Source organism: Carettochelys insculpta, chromosome 5, assembly GCF_033958435.1.
Source record: "Carettochelys insculpta isolate YL-2023 chromosome 5, ASM3395843v1, whole genome shotgun sequence".
In the NCBI taxonomy this organism is placed as follows: Eukaryota; Metazoa; Chordata; order Testudines; family Carettochelyidae; genus Carettochelys; species Carettochelys insculpta.
Genome location: NC_134141.1, coordinates 40,916,775 through 40,937,981, shown reverse-complemented (window position 1 = coordinate 40,937,981; position 21,207 = coordinate 40,916,775). Strand labels below are relative to the sequence as shown.

The 21,207-nt window shown below is 43.1% G+C and overlaps 1 protein-coding gene across 1 annotated transcript in view; it reads right to left on the bottom strand.

Moving 5' to 3' along the window:
• Positions 1-18,240, bottom strand: part of HSD17B4 (hydroxysteroid 17-beta dehydrogenase 4) — a 123,569-nt gene extending 105,329 nt beyond the window's left edge. The window contains exons 1-8 of the mRNA XM_074994996.1: positions 18,116-18,240; positions 13,076-13,129; positions 10,797-10,904; positions 10,135-10,194; positions 7,735-7,756; positions 7,577-7,623; positions 6,653-6,737; positions 4,965-5,152 (exon numbers count right to left, since the gene is read on the bottom strand). Of these exons, the coding sequence (XP_074851097.1) occupies positions 4,965-5,152; positions 6,653-6,737; positions 7,577-7,623; positions 7,735-7,756; positions 10,135-10,194; positions 10,797-10,904; positions 13,076-13,129; positions 18,116-18,173 (622 nt within the window). The 5' untranslated portion in view covers positions 18,174-18,240. The remainder of the gene's footprint in view (positions 1-4,964; positions 5,153-6,652; positions 6,738-7,576; positions 7,624-7,734; positions 7,757-10,134; positions 10,195-10,796; positions 10,905-13,075; positions 13,130-18,115) is intronic.
• Between the last annotated feature and the right edge of the window lie 2,967 nt (positions 18,241-21,207).

Below are 21,207 nucleotides of genomic sequence, written 5' to 3'. Positions count from 1 at the left end.
CATCATGAACGCATGATCATTCAAATACTTCATTCCAGCAGTTCTCAAACTCTGGGGCCACCATTAGACTTGCTGGAACCCAGGGCTGCAGCCTAATCTCAGCATGACCCAGGGCAGTGCGGTCAGCCTTTGTGCCACTATGCACACTCACAATGGTGAGGCTTAGACTCAACCTCTCCGCTTCCCTCCACCCAGGGCTGCAGGGCTCAGACTCTGCCTTTCCAGCCATGCAGCAAGTTTGTTATCAGAAGCAGGTCATGGTGCAATGACATCTGAGAGCTCTGCCTTATCCGCCAAACCCTTCTCTATCATCATTCATTTTCACCCACTTTTGGAAGGAATGATCAAAGTTGTCATTTGAATGAGTGCTAGATAGCCTTTCCGTTTTTGTAAATGATACTTCGTTTCAATAGCAATAAAACAGACCTCTAGATGTTCTATAGATAAAGTTAGATGATAATTTCAATACAAACTCTCAGAAGAGGGGCTTAGAAGGTTTAACATTACAGCTGTTTCCAAAAATAGCCTCAGCTGACACAAAAACAGTTTTAAAAATGCCTTTTTCAGAATAGTTTCGATTAGGCAAAGGCAGACAGAACTCCATCAATATCTGACAAACAGGACAGAAAAGCAGCACAGTCTGCTTCAAGGGAAATTAGCTTCATCAAAGCATGAAAAAAAATGAATAGGCATTAGCAGGCTGCTTATTTTCCTTTTATTTTTCACTGGTATTTATTCAGTTGCATTACAAGCCACTATAATTTCTATATTTCTTCCCCAACAAAAACTTGTGATGTATATAGCTTATGTATATGGGGATGCATATTCCTCACCGCTCAGTAAACTATATATGAATGAGAAAAAAATCAACAACAGGTTTCATACATGTTTATTCAGCATTTTACAAAGCATACATCCCTCTGCCTGGTATCCAAAGGGCATCCTATTAAAAATGCAACACTTCATTAAATACTTTCCACACACAATGAATGGGCAAATGAATTAAACAAAACAAGTCTTGAAATATTTTGGAGATGGTAAATATTTCAGGCAGTCCACTACAAAATGAATAATAAAATATATCTTTAATACAGTACGAAGAGTCTAAGATACAAACTATCAGCAGCACTGCTTCACTTCTTGTTTGTTGTTACTTACAAGCTAACAACACCCAAGAGGTAGGTACAAGTGGGGGTCTCTTACAGAGCATTGAATTAAAGCAGGTAATGTGATGAGTTATTCCTTAAGCACTTGTGGACAGAATGAAAAGCAGTCAAGTAGCACTTTAAAGACTAGCAAAATAATTTATTAGGTGAGCTTTCGTGGGACAGACCCACTTCTTCACTATAGGGGCTCATCTGCACACTTGGCTAAATCTAATTCTTGACCTTCCCCCCTCAACCAAACCCTCCACTCTCTGATTTGCTCACCTTGATCATTTTTTTCTGATTTGTCCTCCTTGATTACTGTTTTTGGTTCTCTGTGCCTTAAATATTGAGTCTCTTCTGGTATGGCTATGGTCTGAAGAAGTGGGTCTGTCCCACGAAAGCTCACCTAATAAATTATTTTGCTAGTCTTTAAAGTGCTACTTGACTGCTTTTTGTTTTGATAGTCTATAGACTAGCATGGCTCCCTCTCTGTTACTCGTGGACAGGATGGTTACTGTGAGCGATTTCAATCTGGAAGACATTAAATTGCTAGTTTCTCAAAAATTATAGGTAATTTTCTAACACAAAAGTATTGCACCCCACATGAGGTAATGATTATGTGCCTCCCTCTGAGAAATAAATAAGAATCAACCACTGGACTGAAAGCTGGTGGTTGCCTAAGAACCAGTGATCCTGAACAGATTACATTCATTATGGGCAAACAAAGGAGAGACCTTATCAGTAGTAAATAAATTATATACACATAATATAAACATACCACTGTTTCAAAAGGGCGAATTTCTGAAGTCTAAGGCAAATTGACTAGGAGAAAACATTTCAATATAAAAATGTGAATTAAACTTGGGAGTTCTTTTAGAAGAGTTCCTTAAATAGTCTAAAATCCTTGCAGTCACAATCTGCAAGAGGACAACTTTCACTAAAAGCTCATTCAATGGGGAAACTACAGAAACTGGAAATCAAAAAGTAATATATGGCAATAAAAAGGGGGAATTCGTAGCCAAGACTCCTAAAAGACTTGGCTAATTAGCTCTCTATCCCCGATAATCATTTCTATTAAGTCTTTGAATACCCTGGGACACAGAAGACAAGAAAAGGCTAATATTGTTCCAACATTCCAAAAGGTACAAGTACAAATCAGTTAGTGTGATATTAATCCCATCAAGCAATGGAAAAGCTTGTCTAGTAGTTAAATCAACACAGAATAGGAATATAAATAATGACAGTCACCATGGTCTTACCAAAACCACATCTTATCAAACTAACTTGACTTAATTCTTTCATAAAGTCTGATTGATGGAGAAATATGCAGATGTAATATATTAGATACTGGTAAAGCATTTGACTACCAGACAACATTCTGATTTAAAAAACCTGCTGTTATGCCATTTATATAAAAGCATGCATCAAATAGATTAAGAACCAGCTAACTAACAATACATGCATACGAGACATACTTAACAGTCTAGGTCTAGATTACAGAGATTTTCTGACAGAAGTTTTTGTTTGAAGATACCTTCTGACAAAAGTTCTGTCAACAGATCGTGGCCAAATTGCCAAGCGGATTGCAACAGAGATCTGTTCTGTCAACAAAGAGCAGCCAGACCGTCTGGCTACTCTCTCAACAAAATGGCTAACTGGAAGCACAGTGCCGTGTCTGTCAACAGAGGGCCCCCCAGAATATCCAGACCCGCTTTTTGTCGACAGAGGCATTATACCTCATGGACAGCGGGATAAAGACAGTCAGCAAGAGTGTTGTGTTCTGTCAATTTACTGTTGACAGAATGCCTTGAGAATCTGGATGCTCCCTGGGTTTTGTCAAATAGCTAAAGAATGGAAACTGTGCCCTGGAAAAGAAGTAATTCTGAAAACTATTTAGGGTTCACAGTGGACAAACAGCTCAACACAGATCAATGAGCAGCAATGCTTATTTTGTTCTGATACCTGCCAGCACTGAGTACCAGCACCTCAGCAGCCCCAGCCACGGGAATGGCTGGAGGAATGAGTGGTGAGCCAGCTGAGTATGAGAACTCAAAAAAAAAAAAAAGGGGGGGGGGCAGGGCACTAATGAGCAGCATTTTAACTCTCTATAGGACACTGGTGTGACAGACTGTAGTGCACAGTTCTGGTGTCCAAATTTTAAAAATGATGTTACAACCCTGAAGAAGTTGCAAAATAGAGCCACAAAAATAATCTGAGGGTTGCAGAAATGGTCTTACAATGAAAGACCTAAAGAATGCAATTTATACAGCATATTGAAAAAGAGATTGAATGATGATTGCAGAGCAAAAGTATCTCCACACAGAGGAAAAGCTAGATATTAAATGGCTCTTTAATTTAGTGGAAAAAAGTACAAGACAAGCTAGAAGCTGAACTCACAAATTCAAATTTGAAATAAGGCACACATTAACAACAGAGAAAGAGGTTAAACATTGGAAGATGCTTCCTCTTGATGTCTGCAAATCAAGCCTTCTTGAAAAGGTATAACTTGCGTTTGCTGAATGCATAAGCCTCAATATAGGGTAAAGTGGATGAAATTTAACAGCCTGTAATACACAGGCAGTCACGCTAAATGATCTAATGGTCCCTTCTAGTCAAACTCTAAGGCTACGCCTACACTAGAGTTTTGTAGAAAAAACTGGGGTTTTGTCAAGAAAACTTGGAGATCTACACACAAAATACACTTTGTCAACAAACTGTTGACAATAAAAGCCATATAGATGCTCTGGGTGGGGAAGGGGGGCAACTTTTGTCAATCAAGTGGATCGAAAGATCCAGCCGCTTTTATGCGTAGATGCGATCTGTTGACAGAACATTTGTCCAAACAACTCTTCCAAGAGTAACTTCTGTCGACAGATGCTTCTTGTGTAGACACAGCTTGTAACATGATTTCTGTAAAATGATAATGAGAGGCAGGTCCTTATGCTACTTATAAAGTAGTACGTCTTCTACTGACAGTTCCATGGCCTGTGTTTTGTGGACTACTTTATCATAATGGTCACTTCTTGCCATAAAAGTCTATTGACTCTTATTGCTCAAAGTTTTACCTACTTTCCTCTTCTGTGAAGATTAACAAATGTAAGTAACTAAATTGCATCAAAAAACATGAAGCAAAGTTCTAACCTCATTCTTTCTATCTGCCATCTTCTTCTAACCCCTTCTCAAAACATTTTCCTGTGAAGTCTTTCAGACATAAATCTACAATTACAATAATACATCAGGGGTCTCAAACTCAGAGCCCATGGGCCATCTATGATTCAAGCAGTTTGAGACCCCTGATTTATATATTATACTTCATAAATTTGTACTGGATTATATGTTATGTGAAAGATGCATCCTGCTAGCTTCTCATTGTGTTATGTTAGATTTATCTATTTTCCTCTAATCTGCTGCTCTCATTTACTCAGGTCAGCTTTGTCAACTGCACATTCTGAGAAACACATACTATACTGCATTTACTGTGTTTGCAAACGCCACAAATACAGCCCAGATCCAGTACCTACGGAAGCAAATGGGAACCTTTCCAATGATTTTAGTGCACACTGAATAAACTCACAATCAAAAACTTTCATCACAAAAAGTAACTCCATTGAGTTATAAAGGCTGCTAGAGCTCTCCTCTGATGTCTTACTTCCTTAAAGCATGTGACATTGGAAAGATCATTTATCATTTATGGGCAAGACAATGGCAAGTTAAGACTGACACATAAAGGACTGGAAAATTTTAATTGTTGAGAAAACTGGTTGTGCTCCAACATGCTAAGAGTCAGCCAGTTCTCACAGACCTTAAGTTACTTACCTGGTGGCATGACGGTCTGAGTCAGCCTTGACCCAGCAGTCGGTGCAATTGTGTTACAGTGGATGTTGTATTTTCTGCCTTCAATTGCAAGAGTATTTGAAAGACCCAAAAGGCCAAGTTTAGCAGCACTGTAGTTTGCCTGACCAAAGTTACCATATATGCCGGCAGCTGAAGAAGTCATAATTATTCTTAAAAAGACAAGGAAAAATATAAAATTAATAGTTTCTAAAAGAATCCAGGGCTAAGTGTAGCAACCATTTTTGGCTTCTGACAGTTACACACCCTGCAACCACAGAAATGATAATTCTGTAACATCGTAACATATCAAAATGAACATTTTGGTAATTATGAAAGTGTTTTCGGATGTGTTGAGGTAATGCCAAAAATGGCACAAATACTGAAGAGTAATACAATAGAAGTTACGGGTGCTCAATACTTCTCAGAACTCAATCATACATTAGAACAAAAACAGCAGGTTGCAAACAATGGCAACAACCATTTTGTAAAAACTGGTGACAACATCAATAGAATATATGTTTGCATTTAACCACATTTCATGTGAAGATATATTTACATTATAGAAATAGCAGCAAAAAAGCAGTTTTGCTCAGTTGGAAATTGTTTTCTCCCACCCTCTATGTAATCAATGACACTACTCACATACTTAAAATTAGACACAGACTTAAGTGTGTGGTTGAATCAGCACAAAATATATGTTGGATACAGGTCTCCTGTTTGAGCAGCTGAAAGCAAGTCTCAAGAACCAATTCTGATTCTGATCAGAATTTCAAGGGGCAAGCATATACAGTAGCTGCACTGATTATTTAATTAGAGTCACTCCAAGTCAAACACCTGTGTAATAGAGATAAGAAAATCTCTCAACTTCATTATCAAATCACTACATCAACACGGTTTTACCTTCAGTCCAAATAAAGATGTTTTGCTTATGTTATCAAAACAGACAAGGTAAGAAAAATCTAAAAAGTGTAGAGTCGATTTTGTGCAAGTAACATATTTCTACACATTATTTGAAGAAACATTTGGTAAATAAATACTAATAACATTTAACAAACAAATTGATTTACACAACAGAAGAGAAGAATTAAGTCATGTGTACAAAGGTGCAATTATCAAAATTCTGCCCATTGACTGATTAAGTGGCAAAAATATTTTGTTAGCAATCTCTCCTTCTCACACCTATTCACTGAATGTCATTCTGATCACAGATTGGAGCACAAACAAATTTAATCTTCAGCTTCTAGAGCTAAACAGCCAAGAGTGCCAAGAACACCGGTATCATCATTATAATAGATGAAAAGGTGAAATATATACATTTATATAGCTATCATGTGAACTGATGGCACCACTTAACCTACAGGCACACACCAGACAGAGCACGATCACACACCAGACAGAGAGCACACACAAAAATCTTCACAATAAACCTAGAAACATTTCTTGAAAGTCAAAAACAACGTCAAAAATTATTAGGTTGTTATCCAGAGTGTGTAGGAGAAGGGAGAAAACAAAGACGTCAACTTCCCACTTCTGGGCACAGTGTTTATTTCCTTCTCATTGACTGAAGGTGGAGGAGGGGTTTATTGTTACCCACTGCAGCCTCAGAAAGCTTGTGTCAATCTGTTTATTGATTTTAAAAAGTCAAAAAAGTTAAGCTTCTACAGTTTTACCTTCCAAACTTCTGATTCTTCATATGATTCCATGCAGCTCTGGTGACCAGGAATGATCCCCTCAGATGAACTCTATGAATTATATCTACAATCAAATCAATTGAACAGACATGATTCCTCTCCTTTGGTGGCAAAATAAAATATGAAATTTCTACTTTCTCGAAGTTTAAAATAAAAAAAATGAAAAGCCTATCAATAGTCATCTCACTTCATTCACAATCTGCTAATTTAAATGGTGCATGGATATCTGCACTGTATTTTAAAAGAATTTTGAACTGCTGCGGGATGGGGATTTGGACTCAGCTGGTCTTCACCCTCCTCCCCTTCCTGCCCTGTGTGCAGCTCTGGCACTTGGGGCTCATGATCCCACATACTCCATGTGGTAATATGGCATAGCCATGGCCTACATTTCTGCTGTTCCCTCCTCTTAATGGCAGTCTTCTGGGGACTTCATTAGGTACTCATTCCCAATCAATTCACTGGTGGCTAGTTGCTTGCTCTCCAGCTCTGCCAGTCGGCATCACAACTTCACACCATCCTTTCCTGGCTACTGATTTTGGGTGCTGCTTCTCTCTCTGGGTGGCTGAGCATTTCAGCCAATGGCAAAATTAGTGCATGTCTCCCATATGAGTCTTTTCCTGACAGCAATTTCTTAACCAGGACAACCGGTTTTTGTGTTTTTTGGAGAGGGCAAACAACTTTTGCATGAGTCCAGGATGGATTACAATACTGACCAAATGTGCGAGCTAGTGCACAATTAAACCGAACGTGCTTCGGGATGAGATATGCAGATAAAGGGTGAAGCTCTGAGGTCAGGTACAAGAGCCCCAACTCTTGTCCGTGATAGTCAATCTTATGAGGATGAAGTAGCATTCATACAGTCTAGAACTGTTCACAAGTCAACTTCAAAGTTAACCAACTTACCCCAGTCTTCATCAGTTATCCTAACAAATGAACAGTCCCTCAGAATCCTAAAACCCATTGTCAGGAAAACAGAAAAGGAAAATGAACATGGCTTTAAACCAAAGGATTAGAATATAGTACAAGAGGAGAAAAAAAAAAACACCTTCAGATTTACTTACCCAGCATTGTTTACAACAATATCTGCAAAGAACACAAAAATAAAACATCAGAAGTATGAACATGCACCTACTTCAATTCTGCTCCAACTTTCAAAAATCTATGTTTACGCACACATTTGTTCATGCACGCACACAGTTTGTTATAATTGGTAAATAGTCACTCACTCCCACTGAGTAGGGCTATTTGAGAATTGGAAATTGCATGGCTTTCTTCGGTTTCAATGTATTCTGGGACATGCAGCACCAGTCTGTGAGCTGCTGCAGTCAATTCGCCACAGGTAGATGCAGGTGTTGAGGTGCCTACACTAACTGGAAGATGCCATAAACTGGCCTTCTGCTTCACTGACATCTCACGACATGATTTACGGTAACCTAACAGCTGAAATGTCATAGAACTCATAGTGGGCAGCACCATGGAGAAACAGTCAGAAAGCCTGTAATATAATTCAGGCCACAAAACCAACAACAAGGTAAGAAAGGACACTTCAGAAACACCAACTTCGTTTTTAATTAGTCACTGCCCAGGTTTCCATTCTGTACATGCTACCCTGAGCAAAAGGGAATGCAAGTATCAGGTCAGGAGAAAGGAAAAATATACAGAAGGGGAAAAGGGTAGAGGTTAAGGGGGAAATAAAGAGTGAGAGAAAACAGATGGAGATGACGGAAAATAATAAGAGGATTGAAGAAAACAGTAGAAAGAAGGCTACAGACCAGAAATGGCTGGAATTTAAAAGGTGAGAGTGAAGACAGAAGTATAGAGTGGGGACAAGAGCTAAGTGAAGAAATGGAAGAAGAAATAATGCAAAACTTAATGCTCTGCAGAGTTTCACTTGCTTTTATTCAGGGTAGATAAAATCTATTTTTAAAAAGCTGGATTTTTTATATAAATCAGTCTATTTTAAAGTCATCAATAAAATACTAAACCTCTCATTTAAAAATAAAAGTTGCAATTAAGTCTTATCAAAAACATGTTACACCTACAGTTATAGTTTTATAAAAATGAATTAATGGCTCTAGTCTGTGCTGCCTAACAACCAGCTCTTGTTTCTGAAATGTTCTAAGCCTTCACGCTTGGCTTCTCAGCAGGCTAACATGTGAAAAGAAATACAGGCTGGATAAGATTGTTTTTGTTCTGTGCTTATGTGGTGGACGACCTGGGATCTGGTGGACCTAGCAGAGCTAGTTAAGAGATTATCTAAAGATAGAGAGAGTATACAGGAAAGAATAGCAGCAGCATAGAAATGAAAAGCAGAGTGGACTGGAAATAAAAAGAGAAGACATTCCTATATTCCCCCATATTTTTACCACAGAAAAACTGCCATGGTTTTGGATGCAAAAGACTCTCTCTGGGAATATTTTGAACAGGAGGGATGGAGAAGATGAGAGCTAAGTGCAGCAGTTTTAAGGATATCGTACATTTAGTAGTCTGAGGGCTTGTCTGACAGACTTAATTAAATTTTAGAACTGAAAAATTAAGGACAGCTTCCACCTGAGGAGACTGCTGTAATTGCAAATATGAAACAATCACGTAACATTTAAGATTTAGTTGAATAAAACATAAGTACAGTTTGCACCTCTCAAATCAGGTGCTCTCTGTGGTTCCAGGACAAGAGAGTACTGGGCAGGGGCTGTGTCTGAGGCAAAAGTCCCCACCTGGCCCATGGCAGCTGAAAGCCAGAGTCCACACACCTGCCCTGCAGGGACAGAGACAGAGTCCCCTGGAACGCAAGTGCTTGAGCTCCAGAGCAGACTTGTCCATCCCAGGCTGGGGATGGAGTCCAAGAGGGCGGGGGGGTAGGCTGTGGGAAGAAGCCCTGGACCTCCCCTTCACCCAACAAATTCTCTTGGTCAGGACCTGTCACATTCTAACCATGCCAGACAAGGGAGGTGCAACCTGTACTAGTGTGTGTGTGTGCCGGGGGGGGGGGGGGGGGGGCGCGGAAATTTACCTCTTACCATGTTAGCAGTTACTAGTATAAAAGAAAATTGCAAGCCTTAACTAACTATTTTGAGCATTTAGATTGTTTATGGGAGAAATACTATTCCTTGAATTCCTTGTATAAGTAACACTACTTCCAGTTATTTTTTATTTGTTTAGGGCTAGAGAATTGAACGCAAAAATCTTGAATTTAAAATTACAGTAGGGTCTCACGATTTGCAAACTTAACGTTTGAGAATTCAATTTGTCATGAGCGCCGGCAATTGCTGCTTCCCCCAGGGCTCCAGGCACTCCCTGTATTTGTGAAAAATCAACATTCATGAGGGTTCTGGGCATGAAACCCTCGTGAATATTGAGACCCTACTGACGCTGTTTCCTGTACTTGCTATCACTAACTCTCTGTTGTTAAATACACCATTGAAGAGAATTGTGCATCCACAAACTAGTCAAAATAATTGTACCTATTCTCCCAAAAGCTTCAAGGGCTGTCTGCACAAGCTTCTCACCAGCCTCCACTGAATCTGTAAACAAAACAGGCTTGCATTACTGTATACACTGTACTCGCACATATCTAGATTACACAGAACATGCTACATTTAAAAAGAAAAAAAAAAAAAAAATAACCTGCTCATGTGAAATCCCTACGGGACAAAATTAAATTTTAGCCACCACTGACAACACAATCCACTACAAGCCCCACACAAGACAAAAGGTGCAGCATTTTATCCTTCTAAAATAACCTAGATGCTAAACTCACTGAAAACAGGTAGTCTAGTTTCTATGTTAACTAAATAACAGGCCTGCCAACACACAAAAAAGACTAATTATTCAGGGATGGGGAAGATTGCTCCCCCTCTCCTCCAACAAACCACTACCAAGGGTTCAAGTGAAAGCACAGCACAGAAACTTCCTCTCAAGATGCTCTGCTCTCCATCTCCCCTCAGGCTTTGAACAGTATTGTACCTCACTGAATGAATTAAACTACTAATACTGTTGGAGCAGCCCTTTGTCACAGACTATTACCTTTTAATTTACTAACAGCTGAGCATACTATTTCCATAAGTGACATTTCCTTGCAAAAAGAAAAAAAAATATATATATATAGATATAATGCAAAACATACCATAGTTAGCTACAGCTTTGCCGCCTTTTGCTCTTATTTGTTCAACAACTTTGTCAGCAGCTGAGGAGCTTTTGCCATGTCCTTTGAAGTCACTTCCCAGATCATTCACTGCACAATACAAAAAAAAATAAAAAAAAACCTTGACCAATCAATACTTGTATATTTCACAGTCTCGTCTCATCCTACAGCCACTAAGGCTCTGGTGGATGTTATTAAAAATCACTGTAACTGATTTCTATTGGCAATTAAGTTATGGCACAAGAGTAAACAGTCTGTGATTCTAGGGGATTAAGTCCAGTCATTTAATAACATTCTGAAGAATTTCTGAGTGCATGTCTTCACAAACACTTAATGCCATGTCTGCCCAGAAGCAGGAGGATGGGGAACAGGCGTTGCACAGTGAGGGTAGAGGCTTCAGCAGACATTACTGAGCATGATTAATCTGTGTAAGCAGGCTTAATTCGAGACAAGCAGTAAATCAGGAAAGGGGAAGGAGACTCAGACTCAAGATTCCACAAGGCTGCTCTCCCTCCTCCCAAACACGTCACCTCTGCTGGAGTGTAAATCAAAAGTGTTATTAGAGCACGCTGCACACCAAAGCTACGTCTATACTAGTGAGTATTTTGAAAACTTAGGGGCTCTTTTGAAAGATCCCAAGGAGTGTCTACACATAAAATACATTCTTTCCAAAGTAACTCAAAAGAACATGACACTTCTTTCAGAGGTGCCCTTCCTTCCTGGATCAGGAAGAGTGCCGTCTTTCAAAACATGCGAAGAGGCTCCATGGGCATTCTTTCGAAAGATGAATCTTACATGGTGCCTCTGTGTTCCCTCTGTCCAGACGCCTTAAAGGCGCAGAGAGCCCTGGAGACCCTGAGGCAGGAAGTTGAGAGCGTGGAGGCAGCAAGGGGATAAGCCCCATGCCCTCACATCCCTGCAGTGCAGATTCTGTTCATGGCAGCCAGCCAGCCACCCCACAACCCCGGAGCACCCCCGGGAAGTGGTCAAGTGGTCACAGGAGCCCACCGGGGCCACCAAGAAAAGGGCCCCATCATGGACTGAGCTGGAGCTCTGGGACCTCCTCGGACAATGGCAGGCTGAGGAGGTCCTCAGGTAGACATCCAGCAAGGGGTGAAATGCCCCCGCCTTTGCCCATCCGTTCAGCAGCTTGGCTGCCTGGGGACACCCTGCCTGGAACCAGGCACAAGCGTGCTCAAAGGTGAAGGAGCTGAGGCAGGGATATGCTTGGGCCAGGGACGCGGACAGGTGTTCAGGGGCAGTACCCACCAGCTGTCCCTTCTACCAGGAGCTACAAAGCCTCTTCGGGCCCCAGGATACCTCCCTCCAACCCAGGGTCCTCCATATAGCCACGGCCAAGTGACACCCTGAAGTGGACAGCCCTGCCAGACATGAAGCCAGAGCCATTCGCAGAGGACTCGAGACACAGGGACCTCATCATCACCATGCCCTTGCAGTCCTCCAGCTGACACACATCCAGGAGGCATCTCTAGACCTTGGCAAGGGACCCTCTAGTAAGTACCCTACAGGGCACACACCCCAGGACATGGGAAGGTAGCACCTGCCTCCGCCACTGCTGGAAACAGGCCAGGCACAGTCACCAGCCCCAGAAGGCTGTACCTCCTAGCTCATGGCAATGGCCGCAGGTGACACTCAGTACCTGTGCTCACAGACAGCACCGAAATGTATGCACATGGAGCAGGCAGGGAAGGAGGGCCAGAGTGTGTCTGGCATGTACCCCACCCATGTGAGGACCCCTCAATGCCTCGGATCACCCAGGGCCACCAGGCCATCAGACAGGGGGATGGAAGGGTGGCTGCTGCCCACAGTGGATGGGGCGCCCGGCCCTCAGGGCTGGCCTGCAAGACTGATGTGCCAGCTCTTTCTTCCCTTCTATCATTAGAGCTGTGCCAAGGGCCAGGCAAGCCCTGTCTGAAATTTTGGTTGGTTTGGATTACATTAGACAGATGCAGGGGTGGCCCTGCAAACTGCAGGGGTGAGAAGTGGGGCCTGACATAAAAAGTTCTCTCACTCCCGTGCTAGACAGCTTTTCAGTGAAGAGAAGCCCTCAGTTAAAGACTTACTTGTTTCAAGATCAGAAACTCAGAAATAAAGTTTGACTCTCAGGAGTTCAAAGCATAACTTATTAAAGAACAAAGGTTACTAGCAATGAAGTCATGAAGTTTGAAATCCAGTAGAGTTATTTTTAAAACATTACAAAGTTTATGACAAGAGATCAAAAAAAAGAAAAAGCCACTTACCAACTACCGCAGCTCCTCTTTCAGCAAAAGCCAGAGCATACGCTTTACCCAATCCTAGTTTAAAAAACAAAAACAAAGTTTCAGTGAGTCAGTATTTCTTGTACCTATATAATTCAGACTAAAGGCATGTGAAGAAATTGTCACTTGAGCAAAAAAAAATCAAATAATAAAATGAAAAACAGAATTATTCTCAATTAAATTTATCTAAAAGTTTCCACAAAAGCATCATCACATGCTCTGAAACCTGAAATATAAAGAAAGCAAATTAGCTCAAACTGAAGACCAAATCTACAACTGAAATCACTAAGTATTTCCCCAGGCTCACTAAGTGGCATAGCACCCAGAAGAGTCATCCTGGAAGCTGTTTGAGGCGAAAGCTGTATTAAAAAAAAAAAAAATTATGCTTGTAAAAGAGATATGTGCGACACTTGACGGGGCAGGCTACAAAATACAGCAGTGTGTTCCAGTTCTGAAGATGTTTTGAGTTAATGAATCACATTCTAAGTTAATAGACAGACCTTATTTTAATTTAGTTGTGTTTATTGAAAAGAAAACAGTCTCACATTAAAACACAAGTTCAACTCCAATCATAATTAATTAAGCTATTATAGTGCCTTTTAAACTATATTGATAACATCAGTGCCAATTGCTTGGACCTAAACAAGAAACAAGTTGTTTATAGGCATGAGAAAGGTACGCAGAGCAGCTTATCTAATATACAGCATAATGCAACTTTGGTTTCATATATTTCATTAGTCTTTTTGCCTTCGTCTTTATTTAGATTTCATGCCTGTTGAATACAAGTTATTTTTAAGGACAATGATATGCTCCAATCAAACCTGTCAAAATGATAATGAAATTGGATCAAGAGCAGAAGCTGTGATTCTTTACCACACAAGTAATTTTGCTATGAATTAAACAATTTACTGCATAAAATGGAAGGGTGAGGAGGATTTTTCAAAGTGCACAAAATACAACTTTTGTTCCCCATGAGATCACTCAAAACTGGCTCACAAAGGCTATTTGGAAATACATGCTATATCTAGTAAACAAACCAAGTACCTAGAAACTGCAATTGAAGTTGAGATTACAGGCCCAGGAGAGATTATGTTTACAGATCTGGTTCCAGGTTTATATATTAGAAAATAATATGGCTCCAATATTTGGCTACTGGCAAGTTATAATGAAGCCTCCAGAGCTGTGCAAAGTTCAGGTGCCCTTTTCTTCAAAATGTTTTAACTGTTCAGAAGCATAGGCCAGTAGGAATGGTGTTACTCAACGGATCACAACGGCTGCTTGTGATACAAGGATCCCTTTTTTAAGCCTGATATAAAGAGCAGCCTTTATGGTACCCACATAGATATCCCAGTTTGCTGCTAATAGATCTTCTCCCAGTCCCTCTCCCTCTGAAGAACTGTTACATAATCTCATTCTCTAGAAATAATATTCACTGGTTAATTGCCTAAGAAAAAAATCTGGGTTTTGGTTTACAGCTGAGCCCAGAACTGTACTCCTGATAAAATGCAAGATGTCTTTGCATGACAAACTAAATGACGGACCATAAAAGGGGAAATTTACTTCATATAAAGCAATTTAACAAGAGTCAAGAGGCAAAATAAAACTGGTTTAACAAAGATAAATGCATCTTGCTTACAGGATGTTACATGCCAAATAGTTAAACAGATGATTATAAAAACTTAAAATCCAAGCTCTGAAAACAATTTAATACATGTACTGACTGGAAAAATCAAAATTTCTCATTTAAATGACAGTGCTTTCACTTTGTTGGTGAGAGCTCTGGAGCCCCTCTCCAGAAGCATGGCCATAGGAATGCTCAGACACACATTTTAGTCTGCAGAAGGCATCCAACCCAGCTGTCTGAGGCAGAACATTCTTCACAGTCTTAAGAGCAGGAAATTTAATCCCAAATTTCATCCAAAAATAAAAGTTCTGAAAGGGTATTTTGGAACATCATGTGGCTGAACTCACAGAAGACCATTTATAATTAACAATATTCCCCACAGGCAAGAACAATACTTGATAGGGAGACTTGCCAACACTGGAAAAGAAATCAAGGTAGTTTCAAAGGGTACATTGCTGGTCTGTTGCAATATGATCAAAGTGCCAACTTTTATGGGATACATGTTTTCCAGCTGAAATGGCTTCTAAGCGAAGGGTACTGAGAACCACAACTTCAAGCAAACATAAAGATGTGTTGAACAGACTGCCTTACTCATTCTGACCTTTATATCAACTTGTAAATCATTGTGTAAAAAGAGTACCACCCTAACGTAAAGAAGAAACACCTTTTGAGAATTAAACAAAACACCTGCATAGAGCTATAGCTAGACAGACATATGAAGTACTGATTTTTATTTTAAAAAAAGCTGTATTTAAACTATTACTATCTGAAGCAACAACTTCCAGCAATCATCAGCAATTCAACTTCCAGCATGCTCAGTATACACTAGGCAAGTAAGTCAATTGTATGTACACAATTCTAGGTACAACAATTGTGTAGCTAAAATCGACTTATCTGCAACTGATGAATCTGGACATCTTCACAAAGGGAAGTCGGCAGAAGAAAGTTTCCCCTTGACCTCCCTTGCTCCTCATGATACTATGCAGTAGAGGGGTCAACTTCTGACCAGCTAGTTCGATTCCACTCAACTGTACCTGGCACACAGAATCGAACTCCAGAAGATTGCCGCTAACCAGGTCAATCATACATGTAGTCGAGACATACCCCAAGTTATACATGATAAATAGGGCTTTAACAAATTCACAGCCATGAAAAGCATGTCGTGGACCGTGAGACTAACTGGGGGGTCCTGACCCAAAAGGCTGGGGTCGTTACTTTGGGACTGGCTTCAGAACTGGGCAGCAAGAGTGGCAGCCGTTTGCTGATCGCCCAGCTCTGAAAACAGAGCCCCACTAGCAGCAGCAGAGAAGTAAGCATGGCAATACCACACCCACCTCTCTGACTTCTACGCTGCTGCCTTCAGAGCTGGGCAGACCGATGGTAATGGGTGCCAAGTGAGGGCCCAGCTCTGCAGGCAGCCGCACAGAAACAAGGTTGGCAATAACATACCATGCCATCCTTACTTCTGTGCTACCGCCAACAGTGGCTCTGCCTTCAGAGCTGGGCTCCACACCAGCAACTGCTGCTCTCCAGCTGATCAGCTCCCAAGGCTGCACAAAATAATGGTAGCAGTAATGTAACCTTGCAACGCTTTGACAACTCATGTTTGGGTCTGGACCGCTACTACTACACCAACAAGGTTAAATTTGAGACTTAAATAGCTGAAATCTTGAACTTTATTATTTTTAAAACCCCAAGACTGTGAAAATGACCAAAATGGACCAGTAATTTGGTAGGGCCCTTACGGTAAAGAGGCACTAAGTCAAGGGACTTTACATCCCTAGTAATGAGAAGTTAGTCTGTACCTTCACAAAAGCAAAAAAAAAAAAAGCAGTTTCGTGGCACTTTAAAGAAGCTAGATTTAACCACTTAACTATTAAATGATTGTGGGGAGGTTGGACGAAGCCACTCTAGCCCGGCTGGGGTGGCAGCAGCTCCACGCCACAGACCAGGACTGCTTTGACTGGGCTGGAGCTCCCCCATCCATGGCATGCCAGGGACTGGGGCTGCTCTCACCTGGAGCAGCCTCCCCAGCACCCAAACCATTGCAAATGGGAGCTGTTCCCGCAACACTGGAGCACCTTTGCACCCACTTGCAGCAACTCCACAGGGCTGGAGCAACCTCTCCCCATGTGGGGCGAGGGGCTGCTTCAGCCCCTACAGGTTAACCCATTAATTGTTAACATCCCTGATACCAAGCAACTTTTTGCTTTTTTATATGCTATTACTTTCTAGTGTATTTCCTATTACCTTGTGTGCATTTCTGACAGATTCCTGTGAAGAAGACAAAAGATTTAAAGAGTAGCACAGCAAGCTAACATGAAGCAAAAGAACATCTGGCTGACAAGCGAAAAGACATTCCGAGTAGCTTTAAAGTGCTGCTTCCTAATGTCAACGTTAAAAAAAAAAAAAAGTTTACTGAAGAAGAATTTTCACACTACCTGGGAAAGAGGCGGCTGAACTCTTTTATTTTCAAATTCGAGACATTAACACGTGGTTTGAATGGGGATGTGAATTTTCTGGCTCATTATAGGGGCTCTTCTGCACACTTGGCTTAATCTAATTCTTGACTCCACCCCCACCCCTCTACTCTCTGATTTGCTCACTTTGATAATTTTCTTTCTGATTTGTCAATCTCGATTACTATTTTTGGTTCTCTGTGCCTTAAATATTGAGTCTGTTCTGGTACGGCTATGGTCTGAAGAAGTGGGTCTGTCCCATATAAGCTCACCCAATAAATTATTTTGTTAGTCTTTAAGGTGCTACTTTACCGCTTTTTTATTTAAAAAAAAAAAAAGTCTGCAAGTTTTTTTTCCAACTCTTCAAGTGTCACTATGGCAAGCTAAAATCATCTGCTGCGCCAATAAAGCCAAAACACCCGAAGAGAGAATTAGTTGCCATTTGCATGGCTATTGAAGTAGAACAACTCTGGTGGGTTTTGCAGTAGTTTTGCAACGCGCCATTGGGTCGCCGTTTGCTGCAAGGCGCCTGCAGGCAACACGGGGGGGGGGCGTTTCTCTGGCCTTCCAAAGGGTGGTGCCCATCCCTCCAATAGGACTGCAGCCTGGGCACCGCCGAGTCAAACTCGCTGCTCACTCCGCTCCTCGGGCAGCTCAGGAGACCTTTGCCCCCCAGCTGTGCACGGCCGAGGCATGTCCCCCAGGCCGCGCCCGCAGAAGACAGACTAAGCCCCCGAGCTCCGGCGCGCGCGCCCGGCCAAGAAGCAGAGGCGATCGGGCAGGGGCGCTGTCCGCTGCAGCCAGGGCCGCAGGATCCCCGTCGGCTCCCCGTTCGGGGCCACAGGCCCGGGCCGCGTCCGCCAGCACCTACAGAGCAGCGCGGAGCCCAGCGGGCACGCGCAACACACGGCGCTGCACGCAGGCGAGGGAGTCGCTTACCTCCCCCGGCGCCCGTCACCAGCACCACCCGCCCGTCGAACCTCAGCCTGGGCGACATACTGCGCGGCCGCCGTCACCTCTGGGACCGAGCGAGCAGCCGGCCAAAGAGCAGGAGCGGCGCCGATGCGTCAGACCACCCCGCGGGTCTCTGGGAAATGTAGTTTAACTGGACTCGGGGGGCGCTGGTTGTGGCGTCCCGGTGGCAACTGCCCGAGGGCGGGGCGCGAACGGGGGGTGCGCGTGCGGGAGGAGACTATTCTCTGCATAGGTGCAGCCTGCTCCCATAGTCTAGCTCATGGGGGGAGAGGAACAAGACGTGGAGCAGGGGAGGGGTGGGGTGAGGCTTCCCCGGGAGGAGACGGAGCGGAGCTGGGGCGCCTCTCGCCTCTGCCCACACACGAGCTTAGAGACTAGCACGTGTGTTTATTAGGTAGCTTTCCTGAGCACAACCCCCGAGTGGAGCGACTAATGAGGAGCCAGGGTTTATAGGGCAGGGGGAGGGAGAGAAGGAAACCTAACAGCGGGGAAGGAACCACGAGCCCTGAGTAGGACTCGTGGAAGAACTAAACCGTGGGTGTCTAACGTTTTGGCTTGCCTGGGCCACATTGAGTGAAGAGGAATTGTCTTGGGGTGCATATAAAATATATAATATAGTTAATGTATATAAATCACATAATAATGTTAAAAGTTTACGATCTTGTGGGGTTGCACGCGGCCCGTGGGCTGGACACACCTGAACTAAACTAAGTTAAGTGGCACAAGTGCCACGCCTGCCCCTAATAATGGTGGGGAAATTGCCCTTGTAATGCTTAACCCCTGGCACCTGGGCCTGTGGGGCTGAGCACCCGTATGTCCTCTAATTTTGTTTGGTGCACCACAGTGTGTGTGGATGTGTATCCCCTCTAGAAACACATGCTGCCAGCTGGCTGCACTCCGCTAATCAGCTGGCCCTCCTCTGAATCCAAGTGGTCTACTTACAGGAAACGCTACTGAGACCTGATTTTTTGAAGTGGATCTCCGAGCCCCCCACAGCATGGTCTGAGGTGTATGAAGCTTCCCAGCTTGCTTCCAAAGTAAAGCTACTGTGTGGTAAGGACAGTACCAGTCCTGTTGAATGGTTCATATGCTAGCAAAACTGCTGGCATTACAGGCTAACACTGAAGCCAGGTTGACACTATAGAGGAAAAAATGAGATAAGATCGACTTCAACTATGTGTATTGTGTAGCTGGTCTTAACCTATCCTAAACTGGTTTTTCCTGCTGTCCTAACAGCAAGTGGAAAGCAACAACTCTCTCATCAACTTCTCTTACTCCTTGCAACTGACAGGAATACCAGGGTCAACAATGGAGCCCTGGTCATTCCATTTAGTGCAGCCCTCCTAGACCTGCTAAATCAAACCCTGGAAGTTCAGCCACTTCCTTGTTGATCTTCTAGTTAGCGTAGATGTACCCTGAGCCCCAGCAGGGCACCACTACCTCATACATTAAATGATGCTGTCCCCTCACACTACAGCACCCCAAGGAAATGTGCATCAACACAAAGCTATCTCAGGAGAGAACAAGCTCCATGTGAAGGAGGATGCCTGTATGATGGTGAAGGTGTACACAGAGTGCACCCCCTTCCTCATTTCTTCCTTCTGTCACTGAGACAAGATTCAGACCTCCGAACAGCCTAATCCCTGCACGTTTTTTTTTTTCTGGTCTCTAACTAACAAAGGCTGTGAAAACACTTAGTAAAAACTTCAAAACGGCCATACTAATGGCCAAATAGAAGAATATGAATGAGGTGTCAAAATGCATATTCAGCGCCTCATTAGCATGCTGGCAGCTGCAGCACTTCGTAAGTGCTGTGGTTTGCTCCCGTGCGTCTCATCTACACGGGGGTCCTTTTCAAAAGACCCCACCCACATCAAAATCCCCTTATTCCTATGAGCTCATAAAGAGGGATTTCAGTGTTGGTGGGGTCCTTTTCAAGAGGACCCCGCTGTGGACGAGCCCCGTGGAAGCGAACCACGGCAGTGCCGCGGCTGCCAGCATGCTAATGAGGCACTGAATATGCATTTCATCACCTCATTAGTATTCTTCAATTTGGCCATTAGCATGGCCATTTTGAAGGTTTTAGCTAAGTGTAGAGGTAGCCAAAAAGTTTTTTTGTCACTCATGCTACTCATTTAGCAGGGGTCTCAAACTCCCAATGGATGAGTCATTGCTGGCCAAAGTAGTTGCACACACCAGTCTAGGAGAGAGGAAGGCTGTTGCCACTCCCCAAGCTCCACCCCTTCCCACCATTACCCCACCATGGCGCCCTAGGTGCTGGGGACACAGCCTCAGGGATCAGCAGAGGGGGAGGTGTTGGTGTTGCAGGGCGGCGGCAGCAGTCAGGCCCCATGCACTCCCCCCAGCCATGAGAGATGCAGGGTACTGGAGCGCACTTAGTGAGGATAGTCGCTCTGCTGCCTCAAGGCTTTTGCTGCCACAGGGAGTTTGTTTAATTCAAGAGGAACAACTTCAACAAGAGACTGAGGGAGACCCATGTCAAAAAATCCCATACTACAGTGAGTGGAGTGCGCACTTGAGATTCAGGGAATTAGCATTCTGCTCTAGCCTCTTCATCAGGGAGATGAGGGATTTGACCTAGAATCTTTCCACCTTCCACCAACTCTTACCCTGCTTATAGTCTCATGCCATATATGGAGTCTGTTTAGGCCCACCACGAGGGAGGACAAGGCGGGAAACTGCACAGGGGTCTAGCTTTTTGAAGGGACCCCAGAGCTCCTGGCCACCAACACTGGTAGTGTGGCAGCAGAGGCAGTTTGGGCCCCTTTGAAACACCACAGGAGCACAGCTTCACTGCTCTGCATGGCTGTGAGAGTAGAGGAGAGGGGGTGTAGGGATCAGCACCATGCTTCAGGCAGCAGTTTGGGCTGACTGCCCTTGGCCTCGCCTCTTCTGCCTGAGGCTCCGCCCCTTCCAGGGGCCTAGAACCAGGGTTCTGCACACCTTGCCGTCAGGCCCATGGTGGCTATTGGCCTTGGTGAGTCAGTTTCTAAATTCTGCTGCCCCTAGAGTGTCAGTGTCCTTGAAATATGCCA